This window comes from Acomys russatus, chromosome 4, assembly GCF_903995435.1.
Source record: "Acomys russatus chromosome 4, mAcoRus1.1, whole genome shotgun sequence".
NCBI classification, from domain to species: Eukaryota; Metazoa; Chordata; class Mammalia; order Rodentia; family Muridae; genus Acomys; species Acomys russatus.
This window is the reverse complement of record NC_067140.1, coordinates 49,231,616-49,253,098: the sequence shown is the minus strand read 5'-3', so window position 1 is coordinate 49,253,098 and position 21,483 is coordinate 49,231,616. Positions and strand designations below refer to the sequence as shown.

The 21,483-nt window shown below is 41.4% G+C and overlaps 1 protein-coding gene across 1 annotated transcript in view; it reads left to right on the top strand.

Moving 5' to 3' along the window:
• Ryr3 (ryanodine receptor 3) overlaps window positions 1–21,483 on the top strand; it is a 532,014-nt gene that overhangs the window by 354,964 nt on the left and 155,567 nt on the right. The window contains 4 exon segments of the mRNA XM_051144331.1: window positions 14,538–14,811; window positions 16,110–16,224; window positions 18,134–18,263; window positions 19,662–19,765. Of these exon segments, the coding sequence (XP_051000288.1) occupies window positions 14,538–14,811; window positions 16,110–16,224; window positions 18,134–18,263; window positions 19,662–19,765 (623 nt within the window).

Sequence of the window (21,483 nt, the reverse complement as noted above, 5' to 3'; positions counted from 1 at the left end):
CTTGGGAGATAAGAACTCTTACATATCCTGAATAAGTCCTTTTACCTAGATACTACATATGTCCTAGATATTTCATATGTCACCGTTCTTGATTTTTTTTTCCTCCCAAAAAGCAACTAAGTGCAGTGACTGCCTGCTTCCCATTTTACACATCAGGTATTTAGGCCTGAGTAAACATGATGGGTTCAAGTTGCCCACTTGTAGTTCTGCCTCAGCTTCATCTTGATTTCAGGTGTCTTAGTCACTGTTCTGTGGCTGGGAAGAGTCATCAACACTGGGCAACCTTTAAAAGGGAGCATTTAATTGGGGGCTGGCTTACTGTTTCAGAGGCTGAGTCCCCTGCCATCATGGCAGGAGAATGGTAGCAGGCAGCTGGCATGGTGCTTCAGCGGTACCAAAAGCTTATGTCCTGATCGGCAAGTTGGAAACAGAGAGAGCTAGACTGGGTCTGGCATGAGCTTTTGAAACCTCAAAGCCTACTCCTAGTGGCACACCTTCCCCCAACAAGCCCATACTTAATCCCTCCCGCCAACCAAAGACCAAACATTCAAACACTTGAGCCTCTGGGGGGGGGGCATTCTCATTCACTTCCCTTCCCCCAGTCAAATCAGCATGCACTTTGTGTCCCTCCTGTGCTCTTTTCTCTGTCATAGTATCATCAGTCATGTAATTGCCTGTACAATTTGAGAAAGTGATTATGAGGCTGGATGACTGATTTGAAAAACAACAGGCTAATTATCTCCTTATGATGGATGAGACCCCAGGGAGCCATGGAGCAGAATCCGGCTGGGATGCTACAGTTCAGTTTCACTGGTGGCGTTGTAGGGCTGCTTCTGACCCTGAAGAAGTGTCCAGGTAGTGAGGAAAGCAGGGTGAAGGTGAGCACACTTGTTTCTACCCATGTATATACGAGGCTTTGCCCAAGGTAGAAAGCCATGTAGGAGGCCAAAGACTTGAAATTGATCCCTAGATCCCTTGGGAAATTGCTGGTGTGATAATGTATACAGATAATCTTATCTCTGGTGAGGCAGAGACAGGCTGAGCTGCAGTGCCATCTGTCCAGTCATGCTAGCCTCCTTGATTAGCTCCAAGCCAGTAAGAGACCCTGTCTCAAGAAACAAGGTTGACTTCTGGACTCCACAGACATGCCTACATACATGCATGCACTCTCATGCACACACATACTCCTCCATACAAACTCATACATGCACACAAGCACACATAGACACACAAGAAAACAGAAGAAAGGAAATTTAGAGAGACTTAGCAGATAAGCACAGCAGCCAGATTGACTGTGCACAGTCTGTCCTGAAATCTAGGCTTCAAGGCAGCCAGACCAGTGTGACTCAGTTGTGGGGTCCACGGTCTGTCAAAACCCTCCACATTCCATACTTAGCTCTCACTCCCTTGGGTGCCTTAGCAAACCCGCTATTTATGAGAAACCACTTCTGTTCAGTAAATTGAAACGTTCTTAAACAAAAAGTAAAAGTAAAGTAAGGATGAGGCTAGTAAGGCCATAACGATGGGGAAATTTGGTCACTGCCACATCTTGTCTTTTCTGTTCTTACATGATGTTTGTGAGGAGTGAATGCTAATTCAGATGGAGGACTTAACAACACATTGCTGACCACATAGGAAGTGCTAGTACGCTGTGGCTATAATCATTGCCGTGAGAAATGTGATAACTGGCAAGGAGTTGAAAGTCTTGCCCTATTCTTAGGCTAGAGAAGCCAGAACAGACAAAAACAGGTACATCCCAAAAGCACATGGAGAGCCAGAGCATGTGTTGATGCTGTGAGCCCTCAGCTGGTCTCATGACACCAGTGGATGCTCTTTGTGGGAGACTAACACACATGAACGTCAGTAGTTCACTTGTGACCTGAGAACAATGTTCCAGCATCGTTACAGGCTTCTGCTTTCATTTCAGACCAGCTTAAAATGTCATTCTCAGTGACACCCCATAACGCCTGTGTTCTTGCTAAATAAGGCAAATTGGTCCGAACTGTAGGTCTTGAGCTAGAGAAACATTAGGGGAAGCCCGAAGACATTGTCCTGATGAGTTTGCCTAAAGTTAAGTCCCTGAAGATCATGGATTTAACTTTCCCTGTCTTTCTCCACTGCTAAGCTTTAGTTACTGACCATTTTGTAAGCTTGACCTGAAGAGGCTCCAGGACAGAGAGAACCCAGGATATGAGTCCCTTCCTCCAGTAAACCTTGGTAGTGGAATGGGGAAGGTGTGACCATGTCATGTGACCTCTGGCGGCTTCCTCTCTGCTGGCAGTCAGAACAGCATCACAAAGCCATGCAGTTCCCAGAGCCCATCTCCATCTAGGTGATTAATGGTATGCACTGACGCTTTGATAATGGCACTTACTGCCATCAGGAGCTGCTAGAATTTTGAGAGTTTGTTTTATTTCTTCAATCTCAAGTTTTACTTGTAGGAAAAGCAAGCAGAATAACATTGAAATTGGACACTAAATGTAGTAGTAAAACTCTTGCTGCTTACCCATTTAGCCCAGTGAAGCCACGGTCTTTCATTTGCCGCTTGAATAAATTACTGTCACTCCTTCAAGAGCACAGCACAGCACATAGACATACACTCAGAAGCAGCAGGCAGAGACCCAGAGAAGTGGATGACTTGTCTGAGGACACACAGCTGGCCGTGCCCAGTGCAATCTTCAAGAGGAATTTTATAGGCTGATTTTATTTTATCGGTAAAGAAATTGAGGCTCTGAGAAAGTAATTTGACCAAAAGTGTCAGGAAAAGAACTAAAGCTTTATAGGTTTTAGGATTTTACATCTGAATCTATTTCATGACTTATCAAGAGAGTGTCTAGACAGCAGGCATAATACAAGTTTAAGATTCTAATAAAAATAACTATTTTATTGAGTGTTATGAAGGTAAGGAGCTTGGGGTGATAAAGGATAAGGAGGAGATTCTAGCAACCTGGGGCACCACCATTTACCAACTGTAATGTTCGGTAAGTTCTTAGCCTCTTTGTGTTTGCTCTTTTTGTATCTAAATGGAAAGTAACAAAGAAGCATAGCTGATCTTTGCTACTTTGAGGGTTTTCTTTTTCCCACCCTTTATTCCCCTGCCCATATCACCCCCTATTACTAGGTAAGAAAGAAAGAGGGATAGGAGAGAGAGGGAGAGAGAGAGAGAGAGATCCTTGAATCTAATTTGTTTGTGTTTTTTCTTTGAGCAGGACTACTAACAAACTGCAACCAATCCCCTCCCCCCACCACCACCAATGACCAGCAATGCTTCTCAAGGCCCTAACATTTATATACCCTTATATAATCTCTGAAAAGATCCCAGCATTCCAAACAAAAACAATCTGCAGCTAACAAAAACATGCCTCTGCTAGAGCACAAGGCAAATCATAGTCAGCTGATGCAGACAGTCAAAGGCAGCCCCATATCCCACACCTGGGATTAAAACAAAAACATTATTAAAATAATTCTGTGTATTTTTCATATACATTTATTTTATTATGCATGTATGAAATAAACTACCTACAGCAGGGAGAACCATGTGACAATCATGAGTTCTATAAATGTTACATTCATAGTGATCTTGGCTATTTGTATTTGTCAAAAATTCCAGAATTCTTAAAAATGTCACCACAAAGAAGGATATGATAAAATAGTGCTGAGTTTAGTGTTCTGGAGGCTAGAACTCTGTATCCACCTTGGCTTCTGTATCAGGTGTACAGAGCATAGGCCAAACAAACTTCTTTTCCCTGTTTATCAGGCCAATGCTTTTAGCAAACAAGAAACAAAAGACTCAATTTCAGGAGAGCAGCCAGTGAAGAGCCACACTGAAGGACATTACTGTAGGGTTAGAGATGGAGCCATCCACTGGGGTGAACTGAGCCAATCGCTATGCTCATTCTTTCCACGGTCCACTTATTCCAGCTTTGTTTTTAGACCAGCACTGGGATGGCAGCTACAGTCTGGGCCTTAAGTCCATTCTCTATTGGGTCAAAAGGATAAGCAAGACAGCTTGTCGTGACCTTCTAATCAAGGGTCCTGAGAACACCTTCGACTGGTTGCAAAAGTTAGTCATAAGCCAATCCGTGATGCACCAGCCAATGTGACCTAGAAAATGGGAGATTTTGGTTGATTCAAGTTCATAGAACCTTTGTTTGAAATAAAGTTGGGTCCTTGAGGAATATGACCCACAAAGTAGAGAGGGACCTTGCCTGAGCCAGGAATGCTATTAAGACAGAAGAGCCAGGTGAGTTCCGCATAGTGGTGTGCGTGGTTCCTATCATCTGCAGCATCAGCACATACTCAGTGGTTGGTCTCAGTGGCGATACCCGTGGTAATAGCCCTTGACTTTCAGAGGAAGAGGCAGAGCAGGCTGCATGGAAGACCTAGCAAACATTGTGTATGATCTCTGTGTGTGGTTCATCAGTCCACAGCATCTCTACAGTGGGTACTCTCTGTGCTTAGTATTAATTCTAGCTTGGCCTTAAGCTCTGGACCAGTTGGATAGAGACCTCAGCTTTGTCAACAATCTGATGGAGTCTTGTCCTAAAAAAAAAATGGGTTTTTAAAAAATCTTCTACCAAGACCTAGAATTAGTCACAGTACACAGCTTCCTAATTGCTTCTGTAGCAAGTTACCATTAACCTACTGCCACCACAAACAGCACAAACTTATCATCTTACAGCTTCAGAGGTCACTCTGAAGTGACTGAGCTGGATTGCATCTCTGGAAGGTCAGTTGTTGCCTTTTCCATCTTCTAGAGGATCACTGCCTTCTTCAGGTAGTGAACAGCTCCAGTAAGATCCCTGCCTCTGTCATTCTCTTCTGACTCTCTTACCTCTTCTCTCAAAGACTCTTTAATGAAATGAATCCCCAAGTCATCCACAGTAATCTCTTTGTCTCAGAGTGGTTCACGTGGTCATAGCTGCAGAGTCCCTTTTTCTGTATAAGGTAATGCAACCTCTGTAGACTGGGACATGGACATCTCTTAGCAGTTAGGGATCCATCCTTCAATCTAGGGACAACAGGAAAGAAGAAAGCAAAGTTCAAAACCACAATCACTACCACCATCAGCACCACAGCCTTTCAAGCTGGGGGTGCCTAACAGGGGCTGTTGATGAGCACTGAAATCAACTCCTAACTATTCTTTTTTTTTTTTTTTTAATTGAAAACACTTTCTTTTCATACAATATATTTTGATTATGGTTTCCCTTCCCTTGGTTCCTCATAGTTCTTCTCCACTTCCCTACCTAACCAAATCCATACCCTTTCTTTCTCCCTCTCATTAAAATACAAATGGACATCTTTCCCTTGGAAATAATCTACGCCTGTTCATGCCTCTGACTGTCTACAGCATACCACAGGCTGACTTTCAATTCCATGGAATTTAAAATAGATACACATCATTAAAATGCATATAAAGCACTTTCTGCGTTTAACCTAAGTACAGTACAGTTTTGTTTATTCCTTCTCCTCAATGTAATTGGAATTTTTTTCTTCTAAGCTGACCCAGATTTAAGAATACTCACAGAAATGTAACAATACAGGTGTTTGCTTTGCCAGTGGCCAACATTTACCCTTTGATAATGAGCGTGTAGTTTGTCAAATGATGACCCTTTGGCCTGTGATCTAAATTTAGAGAGAAAAGAAGAGATATATCTGGAGAAATGTTTGAAAATTCCAGACTCCTGCAGCCTTAACATGGAAACCTGCGCTGTGAGAGCAAATGACCCTTCTTTTCTGGCAGTTGGCACTGGAAGCTGGTCATTTGACTACTTAAAGGAGAAATATTGTGACAATGGTAGATGACTAGGAAGTTTTCCTTTAAGGGTCATATGTGGCCAGCTTAGAGTTCTAAAGTCAAAGAAGCAGGTTATGAAATGATGAAATGACTGGTACGGACCAGTAAACAACTGAATCTGACACTCCTAAATGGGTCCACTAATGGGAAAAAACTCTCCTGCTTTTTTTGTTGTTTTGTCTGTGTGTGTGTGTGTGTGTGTGTGTGTGTGTGTGTGTGTGTGTGTGTGTGTGTGTGTGTGTGTGTGTGTGTGTGTGTGTAAAATATATGGGTAGTCCAAAAGCCAGGTAGTAAACAACTCATTATCTCCTAAGATGTTCCCTGGTAATCAAGTCTTTCTAAGCAATACAGTGTATTCAGCATCTTGCCATTTTGCTATTTTAAATGTGGCATATATTTGAGAATATATTTGAGAAAATTGCCTATCTATAATTATACTAATTGCAAAAATCAAATGCATTAGAATGTTAATAGTAATCTCATCAGGGAAATCATAGTACACAATTCATTTCCCTTCATGTTTTACTTGACAGTTTGCTTTATTTTGCTCATCACAACACATAGGCTTCTTAGTTACAAATATTTCTCTGTTCCTCCATTCCTCTCTTCTTGACATAAATATTTTCACTTTCTAAAAGTTCCACAAACTGAACCGTCAGGTGCACTTACCAGCCCCTGCTGAAGTAGAGAGGAATCTGATGTCTGGAGCTCCCACCATGCCTCTAGCTCTTCCAATCATTATATCCCTCTCTTCCATGACATTTCCTGAAGCGTGGTGGGAGGCAGGATAGTTAATAAAAATGCCCACTTAGCCCTGAGCACTTAGTCTCTTCATCTCTGCATTAACTGCTGCCCACTGCAAAAGGAGGTTTCTTGTAGCAGCCCAGGTTTATAGGTATAAACATAAATATTTAGAAGCCAATTTGACTAGACCAAATACCTTAGATATATGTTTCCTCAACTAGTGTCCTATGGGCAATAATGCTGTTCTAAAATAGTTTCATAAAAGCATTTAATTCAGTCTTGGGCACCTAGAAAATCCCCATTACATAGCTTTTGATTAAGAAGCTAATTTAGAAGTGACACAACAGGAAGTCATTTGGTTTTCAGTCAATGACAGGCAGAAACATGTCCATGATATATATCCTAGTTCCTGGAAACTCACTGGTGCTACACTGAAACTCTTGCAGCTTATGGCCATGGCCTCTGTAACTACTGAGACTGTCTGCATTGATAGAGTTAAGCTGAAGAATTAAGTTGTCTGCAGCCTGCCCATTCTTCATGTACCCCACATCAGCTTAAGCCCAAACTTAGCCCAAATTAAGGGGGAAATTTTTGAAGCCCTTCAAGCTAACAAGGAGCACTTTAGTGCCCTGTGGATGATGGTCAGAGCCCTTAACATCCAGGACTCAATTTTCACAACAAGGATTCCTTAATCTTCACTCTATTTCTCAATACAGGGACTCTTACTCTCACACATTCACCTTTAGTCCACCTAGAAGCTAGCAGAGAAACGTCCTTACACTGTGGCTTTCTAGATGAAGGCCTCAGCTCACTGACCAGGATCACACAGCCTGGTAGAGTGCGGTTCACCCAAGCTGGAGAGTGAGCTTTGCTTTCTAGGGACTGCCTTTGCGAAAGTCAAAGTTTTTAGTCTTAGGGATTATTTACATTCCCAGGCATTACATAGGGTCTCGTACAGTTCTAGTCTAGGCTGTTGATATCTATCCGTATTTACTTACTTAGAAATTAAAAGTGTAACATTTTATAATATCTCTAATTCACTTAAAACAATTAGAATGTAAGTTATATACTTAACATATTTCCATTTAAAACCCTACATTTTGTTTTGAAAAAAGCTAAAGAACTATATACTTTTATCTTTTCATAAATTTATTATCTGAAAGGCATCTGTATTCTAATATTTGCCAAAAGTGGGGAAAAAACAGCCTCAAATAGAAGTGTAGTTGGGAGAGGACTAATAATTCTGTAGCTCATTGGCACAGTTGTGTAGAATATTTCCTAATAAGTGAATAAATAGTAGGCTCTAAAAAGTTAGTTGGTATAAGGAAATTTAAACAAATCAGTTTTATGCTTTATTACATAATTGACAGCTGCTATAAGAGGAAGCCAATTTTCCTTAAGAGGGTAGCCCCTGGTAGGTAACCACAAACTAATGGAAGACCACACATCCAAGACTACATTGGCAGCATAAAATTGGTCTTAATGAGTTTTAATTTTAAGGAAAGAAAGAACACAACATTGAGTAGGTAAGAATGGGAAGGGTGGATCTAGGAAGAGGTAGAGGAGAGGGTAAATAAAATCAAAACACAGCATAAAAATTTCTCAACTGAAAAAAAAAGTTCACTGGCATAGCTTGCTTGTTTGTTGGCACTACTATTTTTTTTGTAGCTTCATGAATTTTTCTATGGAAATCATTATTTCTTGGAATAATACAGAGTTACCAACTGTTGACACAGTTCTTAATAAAATATTTTCAAATCACATTTGCTAATATCAATAATTTAATCAGGGGATCTTTAACTGTTGAGAAGTTGTCAAAGCTCACAGTGGCAGATAAGTGTTTGCCAGAATTTTAGATTTCACTTGAAATCCAAGTTTATTTATTGGCAATAAATACTATTATTTAAATTTAAAAACTTATTTCTTTCTTTTTGGAGAAAATATCAGTTATCTATGGCCAATTAGCCACAGCTTGTTTTCCTTCTAATTAAAATGGCATTCCATCAGACAAGAGGATAGTTTAGCTGGTAACTCAATCACAGCTAACATTTTTCCTTAAGAAAAAGCACTGACAGTTGGTGTGCAGCTTTATGTTTATAACCATTGTGTTTATATTATGATATTATCTTGAGAATTTTATTGGTAATATTCTTCTTCATTCAAGACATTCCAGTGTTTAACTGGATGTTTTCCCAGGCAAGTGACATTAAGGACTATGGTTGAATCTTGCAGACTTCTTTGTTCTAAGGCACCAGCACTTTTGCCTATCATTTCTTCTCTACCATCAGTGCCAATGTCAATACAATTAAAACAGAAAATAATATTTTTGAATTGTTATGACCTTCCAAACTGTCTAAAGAATACTGAGGCCCCTAATCTGCAGATTACATTTTTCACAACTGCAATTATTTACATATTATTAATTGTTAATGTTTATAAGTATGTTCCAGGCATTTTAATGAAATGATTATTGTAATTTTCATTTATACAGACATGCAGAGGACATAACACATTACAGAAAACATGTTTCTTTGTAATATAGTTTTTATTGTTGTAAGAATTTTGTGCATGAGTTATATATTTATATCATTTCTACTTCTCCCTTTTTCATCTCAAGTTCCTCCTGGGACCCCCATTCCCTCTCAAATTTATGACATCATCATCATCATCATCATCATCATCATCATCATTATTACTATTATTATTATTATCACATTATTATTCACTTATATATGTATATGTTAATGCAACATGCTGAGTTCCTTTAGTGTTTCTTGTATGTATTTGTGTCTAAGGCTGTCTTCTTGGGATTGAAGATTCTCCCTCTCTCCATAGCCATTAATTACCCGTAGTGCTTCATCTAGTGGTGGAGCTCCATGAACCTGCCGCAATCCATGTGATATTGTCATCACTCAGATCTTGTTTAGACAACCATAATTGTTGAGAGTTCATGGGTGTAGCTTCCATGTCATATATAAATGACACTATTTAGCAGCAGATATCCTTATCCTCTGTCTCTTGCAATCTTTCTGTTCCCTCTTCTGCAATGCTTCCTGATCCTTAGATGTAGAGGTTCTGTTATAGATGTATCAGTTAGGGCTGGGCACCCCACAGTCAGTGTTCTATGTATTTTGACCAGTTGTGGACCTCTGTGACAGTGTGCATCTACTACAAGAAGGATCTTCTTTGATGAAGGGTAAGAACAACATTTATCTATAGGAATAAAGATAAATATTTAGAATGTATTTAGAAATTATACTATTAACCAAAGTGGGAGTAATAGGCTTTCCTCTAGGGTCCATAACCTCACCAGCCATGAGTAGCTGCCCTTGTTTATAGTACCAAACATGAGTTACCTTCTATTGAGTGAACTTAAGTCCAATTACTGGTACATGGATGTTGGCTAACACTAAAATATAAGTGTCATTATTGTACCCTATGAGTTATCTTGTTGTGTTGGTCATTGTTACGGATCACAGGCTTTAGAGCTGAGTAGGACCATTGATTGTTTTTCTCCGTTGGCAGCTTGCATAGCACCTTCTATTACCATAAGAACTAGTCTTCATGGAGTCAGCTTGACCTTCATTCCTCCAAGTTCCAACTCTAAAGTGTGTGGTTCTTCACCAATAGGGTCTAACTTCAAGTTCTTGAAGGTGACCAAAGACAACTGCAATAGCTTATATAGTTTAGGGAGTCTCTTGGACTCCATGATCAGCACCTCAAAGAGATAAAGCCAGGTTAAGGGAACACTGATAGTTATTTGGTTTCATGACTCTGTAAACTTCCTATTGCAGAAGAAGTAGCCTCAAGCTGATGAGTGATTCTACTTGTTCATGGCTTCTCCCATATGCCTAGAACTCTGATACTGTGTGTTATTTCTGTGAAGGATCTGGCCATTTTTAGTGAGAACTACAGTTCTTTCATGTCAGACTGTGTGCTTTAAAAGAAGTAATATTTACAGGACTATAAAACTTGTATCAGGTGGGAAAATTTCTGTATTTTTATATATTCCCTTTGTTCTTACCATCTTAACTAGGAGAAATAGAAACAGCTGCACCTGAGAGAACAGGTTCTTTTTTTAGTTAAAAATTATACAATATATCTTTATCATATTCTTTCTCCTCCTTTAACTCCTTCCAGATCGTCATTCTCTCCCTCCCCTCCCAGCTTCATGTTCTTTCTCTCAAAGGAAAACAACAAAAACCAAAAGATGAAAACCAGACAAACAACTGAAAGAAAGAAAAGAATCAGTAAGACAAAACACACACACACACGTAGATGCACATGCACACACACACACATGCACATGCACACACACACATGCACATGCACACACACACACATGCACACACAAAGTCCATTTTGTATTGACCAACTACTCTCTGAGAATGAGGCCTGTCCTGGGATATGGTTGATATTGCAAATGACAGCCATTGAAGAAAAGTGGTTTTCTCTTTCCCAGCAGGTATTAATTGCAAAAACTTTGGTGGTTATGGGTGGGACTATGTGTCTACTTCGCTTCTCAATGCTGGGGTTTTATCTGGTTTGAACTTGTGCAGGTCTTATGAGTGTTGTTATAGTCTCTGTGAGTTTATGTGTGTATCACCACCGCTGTTGTGTCTGAAAGATGCTGTTTTCTTTGAGTCATCTATCATCTCTGGCCTTACAAGCTTTCTGCCTCCTCTCCCACATAGATCTCTAAGCCACATAAGATCTCTAGAGGGGTTTGACTAAAAAAAAATTCCATATAAGGCTGAGTGCTTCAAAGTCTCTTACAGTTTGTTCCTTTTTCAGTTGTGGACATCTTTATTAGGCACCAGATACTGCAGGAAGAAGCCTCTCTGACGAGGGTTGAGCAGAGCACTGATCTATGTGTATAGCGAAACATGATTAGGAGGCATTTCATTGCTGTTTTTCCTTAGTAGAATGAGAGTATAGGTGTAGGAGATGTAAACCTCTTTTGTTTTGATCCCAAGTATGGGATAGGGAACAGACTGGTGAGAGATCAGGTGATGTTTATCCACTTCGAAGTCCAACCACTTCTTGGTGGTGGGAAGGGCTTGGTTTTTGCCAGCTGAAACACATCCTAGTACAGGCTCTGAGAGGATATGTATATATATACATATGAGCCCAAAACAGGAGGCTGGGGCTCTTTGGGTCTGTTCAATGCTCCATTTTGAGGCACTCCTAGAGAGACTGCTCCAGAGAATGCTTCAGGGCTCTGGGTTCTGGCTGCTGTTCCAGGTTCCAGCAGCAACTTTGGTTGAATTGTTGGTCTGCTGAAATCCTGCTGACTATGCCAGGGGAATCACTCCCAGAAAATAAATTCAAAAATGTCTACTTCTCCTGTTGCCATAAACCTCCTTTCTCTCCTATCTAGGGTAGGTGGTGGGTTGTAAGGAAGGTATAAGCATTTAAAGAGCCCCAAATAAAGTAGGATTGGAAAAGGTGACCCCTACACATAGGTTTTCCCCTAGGCCCATGACCTATCTAGTCTCACGTTCTTGGACACTTCAACAGTGTTAGGTATGGGTTCTATCTCATAGAGTGTGTCTCAAATCCATTTTTTTTAAATGGCTGATGATTCACTTAACACTTGTGCCCCTATTGCACCAGGATATCTTGCAGACAAGCCTTGGGGTTTGTAGCTGATATTGATGGTAACTTTTCCCCTCTGGGGGTGTGCAAAGTTCCTTCCAGTGCCATTAATGCTAGTCAGTAGGAATGGAAGTACTAGTTAGGCCCCAGCTTGATTTACCCATATTTGATGACTAAGTATTGTGTCTTCAGTAATAGGGACTTTCCATTGGGTTATGGAAGATAACTAACAGCTTTGGTAATAGTCAGTAATGTTGCAGGGAGGGGAGTTCTGTGAGACCTCTTTTGCCAATGACTCAACAGAGAAATAGTTTGTTGAGAAAAGTCCAATACAGCCCATTGATAGCTTGTCCCCCAAGAAGATGCAGGTGTTAATATATATGTCATAAGTCCATATTAAGCAAGACTTTTAAAAGTTTTTGATCACTTCATACATGAATACTTATCTACATCACTCACTCTCTCCCACTTCAAACTCTTCCTAGGCCTTCTCTCTAAATGGTCTCTTCTTTATTTATTATTACTTTACACACACACACACACACACACACACACACACACACACACACACACACTACTAATTCAATTTAGTGTTGCTCATAGGTACATTTTGCTCGTATATACGTGTATATGGCCACACTTGGGGTTGGACATCTATGCAGGAATTCATTCCTGAGAAACTTAATTCTCCCTCCCTCAACAGACATTGAGCACCTGAAGCTCTTCGTGGAAGGGTAGGACCGTGTGGAATGTCCACATTAACATGTCAACTGGTGGTGTGGTTATTCTGGTCTTATTCCAGGCACCCATGTTGTTGAGATTTCATGGTTATGTTTTTGCTCTTGTGCCTAGCAGACACTGTTTAGCAACAGGTATCCTGAACCTGAGGCTCTTACAATCTTTCTATACCTGAGCCTTCAGTTAGGGTCAGCAAGATCCTTTAACTGTGCTTCTCTCTAGCCTGTGTATCCTTTTTTTAAAAAATGTTTCAGCTTATGTCTCCTGCCTGAACCTGAAACACCCACAGGTTGATAGACACAGCAGTAAGCTAAATTAATCCTTCTCATCTAGAGCTTTTAGAGCTTTGGTGACTAAGCTCTATTTTTATAGCCTATGGTAGAGCCAAGAGTGGATGTGGAGCAGACATCTGCTCTGTATAGTGATGTGGTATAAAAAACTTAACTATTGGGAATGACAGACTATGGAAAGCACCCCTCTGAGTGTACTCCTAGTCCTTTCACTGGCGGACTCAGTGACCCCCATCGTCTCCTTAGCTCTAGTTTTATCACATGGCCTGAATGAAGGATATGGTACCATACACACATTCCAGGAAAATGATGGCAGTGTGAGATTTGACACAATTATGGTTTTCAAGCAGTGTTTCTCTCCCTTGTTTTGGAATCTCCTGGACCTGCATATGTGATGAGAGGAGTGAGAACTGCCTAACCAGCTGTTCCAGCACGCTCTACTTTCACACAGATCAGCCCTTTGCCTATAATATCTTGCTAGTACAAAGCCAGTCAGCAGTGATCAGGGCCATGTCGTCCATCCATCACAAGGCCCTTATCTGGTCTCATTTTAGCTGATTTCTCATGTATTTTGTGAAAGTGGCTGTAAACCCCTATAACTCCTGAATTCAAGGCCATGGTGGTTTCATTCTCTCCATGCTTGTGGAAGTAGTTCATGAGATAGCACCGTCTGGCTCTTGCAAATGTTCAGTACAAAGAAGCCATTTCCATGCATGATGGTTAGATGTCCAGCATCCAAGCCTTCAAACTTGAGAATGTCCTCTCAGTCCAATTCAGTTCTTCTCCAAATATATCTTATGTTCATATCATCCAAAATATCTTTTTATGATCCTTGTTAGCTTGTTAGGCCTGTTAGCTCTACTTAGTCCCTTCTAAAGGATACTTAGAGACAGTAATTATGATGATAAATATCAGTGTTTCATTTGCTTTACTCTAAAGAATCGCAGGCCAATATTTTGCTTTCACACCTTCCAGAATAGTCACCCCATACTCTGTCTCATGGTACTTGCACATAGTGCCTCCATGGTAGCATAGTATAATACAATGTAATACAAAATTAAAATGTAAAGAACTGGCTTATGAGCTCCCTAAAGGCAAAGACAGAGTCTTATTTATTATTTGACTTTCATTAATCAAATGAGAATAGCATTTTTAGTATATAATTATGATATTTTTACTGTGGCATATGTTTATGCCTTGATGATATATTATACTTATATACACGCCATCTCTCAACCTTAAAATAAAATGAAACTTTTAACCTGAACCAGCTGTTGATATGTCTGATATTGGAAGAAAGGGTCTGCACCTCCTAGCTTTCTCTGCACTGGGGCACCCTTGGCTAGTGGTTTCTCCCATTCTCCTTCCAGCCACATTGAAGGAACTAGTCTCACAGACAATGATCCGCTGGGCCCAGGAGAACCAAATCCAGGATGCAGAGCTGGTGAGGATGATGTTTAACCTTCTCCGGAGACAGTATGACAGCATTGGGGAGTTGTTACAAGCTCTGAGGAAGACCTACACCATCAGCCAGGCCTCCGTGAGCGACACCATCAACCTGCTAGCTGCCCTGGGCCAGATTCGATCCCTGCTTAGCGTCAGGATGGGCAAAGAAGAGGAGCTTCTCATGATCAACGGGCTAGGGTAGGCACTACAGCAGGTGCAGTTTCTAGAGAATTCCCTCTCTCCTCGTGGCAGTGCATCTTGTCACGTGAGCTACCTCTGTAACACGAGACACCAGACTGCCTGTTGCTTAAGGTGAAAGGGTGTTGCCAAAAGAAATGAGCAGAATTCTTAGAGATTCTTATGAAAATAGCCTCCTATGTGGGGTCATGAAAACAAATCTGGAGGAGAGGACAGTATATTTAACCTGAGAGAAACAATTTGAGCATTGGAGCCTTTGACTGGGCTCTGAGGCTCCTGAAACATCCCCTTCTGGACCTTTTTTTCCCCAGTTGTAAATTGTTAATTCTATGATGCCTTGACTTACAACAGTAATAGCTCATGGATCTGCCTCACAAACCATGTAGCCAAGACAATTCATGGTAATTTAGGTGCCAGGGGGATTTCCTTTCATTACGGAGCATAGGAGAGAAAACAAGTGCCACAAATGTTCACTGGCCAGCCACAATGTTACATGATTAAAATGAAAAGCAGCATTCTTCCTACCATCCTTGAGCTGGCAAACTGCAGAAGCATCAGTAAGGACTGGGAAAGTGGTTTGGCTGATTCTCAAGAGACAAAGGGTGTGTGCATAGAAGCATTCCCCGAGTTTATTTGCAAAGAGGAATGTTGTGATAGAAATGAAGAGAGTTTTCTAGGAGGGAGATGGACTGCAGAAATGGCCTCTTCTCCATCCAGCCAAGTTATAGGCAACCATTGTATCTGCTAGACCTTTTTGCCTAAAGTTCGCTGTATGAGTTTGTGTTAAGTCGTGTAAAGCGGTAATGGTTGTTACATGTTCAAGCCGTTGCCTCTTGAAGACAGCTATCCACAAACTTTGTGGTATCTAATACAAAATCCCCTTAAGAACACTGTGCATTCCTATCATTAAGAAACTGAGTACCTGGAGACACAGCTATAAGGAGAGAAAAGAAGTTCCTAGGTATACAAAGAAAGAGAAATCCACTGATTTGGGGTAGTCTTATAATTTATTATAAGAAAAAAAAAAGAACAAAGAGAGAATTGTTTAAATATCTTTAAAAATAAACATTTTAAAGAGAAATGGCAAACACTTAGAAATACTTTGTGCTCCTTTTTGTGTCAGCTGAAAAACAACAAACAACCCCATGTGTATTCTATGACCTAGCGCCGCCTTATTATATTTTCAGCCTGTCGCTGTAATGTTGCTTCACTCACATCATGCTTGGGTGTTCTTGATTCTGTATTTTCCTAGTGGAAAAGCAGCAGGTGCTGAATTCTCCCTCTGATTGCTTTCTTAGGGACATAATGAACAACAAAGTGTTTTACCAGCACCCCAACCTCATGCGAGTCCTCGGCATGCATGAGACCGTGATGGAAGTGATGGTAAATGTTCTGGGCACAGAGAAATCACAGGTAATGCTATCCTTAGTCAAGACTTGACTTTCAGGGCAGGAGTACATAAAGTGACTGGCTCTGTGGTCTCAGTTTTTCTCCCTGGGAATAGGTAAAAATTTTACAGTACCAAAAGGATTCAAGAAGGGGGTCGTTGCTGTTGGAATAGGATGAAACTGGACATTTATACCAGTTTTCCTAACATCTTACTTAAATCTAATGGCTTCTTTTTGGTTTTGCATGTGTGCATATGTGTAGTGTACATGCAGATATGTGGGAATACTCACATGTATATGGATGCACTTGTGTGGGTGTCCATGCACAAGTATGCACATACATATGAGGGACCAGAAGTTGACATAAACTATCTTCCCTCATTCTTCTCCACCTTACTTGCTGAGGAAGGGTCTTTCACTGAGCCCAGACATCATAAATTCAGATAGTCTACCTAACAACTTGTTCTGGAGATCCCTGTTTGCCCCCTGAATGGTGGGATTACAGATGGGCCACTCCTCCTGCCTTGTTTTTATGTGGGTGATAAGATTAGAACCCCAGGCCTCGCACCAAGGCAGGAAGCACTTTATCCATTGACTTAACTTGGACCACATAACTTCTGATGGCAATGTATGGAGTATGGTTTCAAGTGTTGCAGATTCCAGGATGCTACCATCCCAGGAATAAATAGTGTTCTGTTGCTATGATTTAAAAAAAAAAAAAAAAAAAAAAAAAAAAACACTGACCAAAAGCAACATAGAGGAAAAGGGGGGTTAATTTGGCTTATACTTCCAGGTCATAATCCATCACTGATGGAAGTCAGTACAGAATCCTAGAGGCATGGACCATGAAGGAACGTTGCTCACTGGCTTCCTTTCTAACTCTTGCTGAGCTGACTTTCTTATATATAGTCCAGGACCTCCTGCCTAGGCATGGTGCCACCCACAGTGGGCAGGGACCTCCTACGTCAATTAATAATGAACACAGTCCCCCATAAGCATGCCAGCAGACCAATCTGGTCTAAAAAGTTCCTTAACTGAGACTTTCCTCACAGAGGACTCTAGGCTGTGTCTGGCTGGCAATTAAAGCTAACCAGGTCAAGAGACTTCCAGTGCAGACTTCTCCAACACTGTCAGGCAGGAATACAAAGGAAGAACAGAATTCAGATACCCATTTCCTTCTCTTGGGAAAGTTAAAATCTCTCCACAGAATGCTTAGCACATTGGGATGCCACCATGGCTGTAGTTGGGAAATTAAGGTCTTTCTAGGATTCTAACATTGCTGAGTGTGCTTTGTAAGATCCAAACTAAGATGTCACTTGCTGCAGAGATGTGAGAAGGGCAAGCAAAGCACGTGATGAAGGATGGCATCTCCATGCTAACCTGCATGCATCTAGGTGACAAGCACCTTAGGCACCTGTAGAAAAGCAATGGTTGAGGACACATACCTGGGGACATCTTCACGGGAACAGGGCATGTTGTGTTTCAGATTTTAAGCATGAAGGCCACCTGTGACCCAGAGGACCTGAGTTTTAATGGACTAGTGGGCCTTGTTTTTCTATGATTCCTCCAACTCTGTTTCTGAGACTACCTTTTATAGTTCTCCTCAGTCCAGCTGGAAGCAATGGCAGTGTGCTGCAGGGTCACACAGTGTCCTAGGACATGTAAGAAAACTGGTTCTAGTTGATGGATGTTTTCCTTTGAAAGAATGGCCATGGGTACTATAGCGGATTTCCAGCATTTTTGGAAGCCTCATTCTTAGGCATTCTATGGTCTGCCCTCCTACGAATGTCTTAAGGGAAAGAGGTATAAGGGAAAAGTTTATGTTCCAAACAGTTTCCAGCCTGTGAGACTTCAACCTAATATCCCATTTAACATTCAACCATTCACGAAAGTCTCTGGTAGATTCTTTTAATACTTCCTGCTTCTGCCCACAGATTGCCTTCCCAAAGATGGTTGCTAGCTGCTGTCGCTTCCTCTGCTATTTCTGTCGAATTAGCCGGCAAAATCAGAAGGCCATGTTTGAGCATCTGAGTTACCTACTGGAGAACAGCAGTGTAGGCCTAGGTATGTGTGGCATGCATTATAACTTCCACATTCGGACAGAGGCAGTCAACATGTACGCTGTGATGTATGTAACTACAAAGCCAGAGCCAGCCTGTTCTGAGAACAGATGCATAAAAACACGTCTACGGTGGGGAGGCCTGGTGGCACTCAGAGAAAGGATAAGCAGCCTACCAAGATGAGACTTGATAGATAGCCTATAACCATATAGTGGGGGAGGAGGTCCCCCTCAGTCACAGACCTAGGGGAAGGGAATAAGTTGATAGCGGGGGTGGGGAGTGAGGAACGGGTGGATTCAAATGAGGAGAAAACAATTGAGATGTAATCTGAATAAATTAATTTTAAAAAGTGACAAAAAAAAACATGTTTATGATGTCCACTTTCTATTTTGGTGTGCCTATCAGCTGCCTTTGGTTACAGAGTCAATCTCCCCTCTTGGGTCCAATGACCTGCGGTTTATGAAATGCTGTCTGGAATTGAGGATGTATTCTGAGGGCAACCTCTCTCCCAGTCCACTCAGCTGGTCAGTGAGTCCAGCCCTTAAGACCAAGGTCATGGATCTAATCCTTTCTTGGCAAGCTGGCTTGCAGGATTCACTCCTGGCCCACCAGCCAACCAGCAAATGTGTCCCTTAGCAGCATAGCAGAATGACCAAAAGCAGCTAGAGATAAACAAGATAGTGGATGTGGATAAGCAGTAGCTCTTGTCACCGCTGTGAGACAAGTAACTCACTTTGTTGCCTGACTCAACCATGCTGGATATAAACCAAATGAGCTGTGGAATATACAACTGCACACACTCGAAGTTGGAAATCTCACTTTTGTGTTGTTTGTTTTGTTTTGCTTGTCAAATGCAACCTCAAACTATCAACTTTTTTTTAATGTCACTTGAAGTTTTTCATAATTATAATCTAGGAACTAAACAAACCAAAATTAAATATCACAAACAACATTGGTACACTAATGTAACTATATAAACTCATGCAGTTGGAAGCTATCTTTAAACTCCAAGTGGTAGCTCCAAGATTTTCCAAGTCATTTGGGCCCCAGTGAAAGAGCCTGTGAGTCTTTTGAGTGACCACCAAATGGAGACACGCCGCCCCCAACCCCTGCCACCAAGAAGTTTTGTGTTACAGAAGTACTTGAAACTATGTGGTTCTGACCTGTTCCATGGAGTGATTTTGCGTTAACTAGTGTTCTCAACTTTAATGAGTGTGAGAAGGAGGGACAACAAATCCAGCTTTTCTAAAGTTGGACCAGCAGGCCTCTCAAAGAACTGCAGCATGAGCTGGATTTTCATGTATTTGCTGCCCTCTCCTGTCCATGTTTGTGCACTGCAATTCCAAGTCAGACCTGAATGGCCTTAATGCCCAGGTTTTTTTTTTTTTGGCTCTGTCCTCAGCTTCCCCCTCAATGAGGGGGTCCACCCCATTGGATGTGGCAGCCTCGTCTGTGATGGACAACAACGAATTAGCACTGGGCTTAGAAGAACCAGATCTTGAGAAGGTAAGTGGTTGTTGTGGGGAAATAACATGTTCTTTTTCTCCTAACTCAATTGCAGCCACACAGGAAAAACAAGCCAATGTCTGGGTTTCCATTCAGATCCATTTCATACTGGTAAAAGTGTGTTATAATATAAGAGCCTGGCACCATGGTTAGGACCCTATGAGCATGCATGAGCAAAGATAATCAGCATCTTAGACATGAGAGTGTGAGCATTTGTGTCCTTCAAATGTGGAGGCCCATTTCATTGGTCTACATGGAATATCGCTGGATGCCTGTGGGTCCTAAAGAAAACTTCTGTGTGATATAACTCATGAGTCCACATATGAAAGAGACTGGACACAAAGCTGGGAAGTCAATGTGCTGAATATAGGCACATCAACACCCCATGCTGGGATTCTGAATACAGTTCTGGATGGTGGTGATAACCAAACTCATCTGCCCAGAGTTGATAAAGATGCAGTGTTCCATGACTTAGAATAACCTCTCTAGAAAGTTCAATGTTCCTAACAAGGAATTCTGTACTCATCTTTACTAAGGTTGCTGCAGTAACTAATATGTGGTGTGTCCAAAGTTTACAGCAAAGAAAATAGCCATAGTGGGCTATGGTGGGACTTTGATAGGTATGGGGTTGGAAGTCTTTCTGCCATCCTGTTCATGGAACTATTTGTTTGTCTGGATGGAGGATAAGATTAACAATCTGTATTCTAATTGTGGAGAGCAATTGACAAGCTATGGGGAGAGACTGGTAGGGGGTCAAAGGTGATCCACACTATACAGTGAGTGCATTTGAGGTAGTCATCTGCATTGCTGAGGAAACAGGCCAGGCATGTTTAGGACTCACCCAGGAAAGCCCACATCTAGAACGGTTAGAAAGCCAAGCATGGCAGAAGCACAGAGTGCTTGGGAGCATGGTGAGAAAGGTTATGGGAGTGGCCAGAAATTGGACTTTATTAATAGAAGTTTACTCATGTGACCCTCAGAACAAATATTATTATTATTACTGTCATCATCATCATCATCATCATCATTATTATTATTATTATTGTTGCTCTGAAGTTATGGGAAGAAAATGGAGGTGTGGAGATTATGTCATATCCTCAGTGCCACAGGATAAATGAATCAGGGTTTACCTCAAGAGGCCTTGCTTGTTCCAGTTATATTGTAATATCTCACTAGAGAACCACAAGTAACAGACACCACAAAGGCCCTGAGCAGGAAACCAACACAGTATGTTGTGTGGTGCAGAAGGTTTCAGTAAGGAAAATGACTGCCACAGAAGGAAGATCTGGGGTGGGAAGAATACCCCTGAGCTATCGTCAGCAATCCAAGCATGAGTGCGTGCTGACTTCAGTTAATATTGGCGCAGCAGATGTGAGAAGTGTTTGAATCTAGAAGACCTGGGGAAGACAAATAGCAACCATTCACAAAATACTGGGGTGGCTTCTTGCAGGCCAGCCCAACCCACAGCTTACAGGTCACATGCAGCTAAGGAGGAGTGTAAGTGAAGGCCAACACAACACTTCATAAACTTACAGTATGATGACATTTTGTTCTGCATGCTTGTAGATCAGTTGCATAGTTCTTGATGATATACTTTGCAGATAGCAATGTCATGTTCTGATATAAGATGGATAGACACTCCTATGTGTATCGGGGGCAAGGAGGTGGCACAGGGGTGTCTTGAAGTTCCCAGGTGGGAACGTCAACTAGGGATCTGC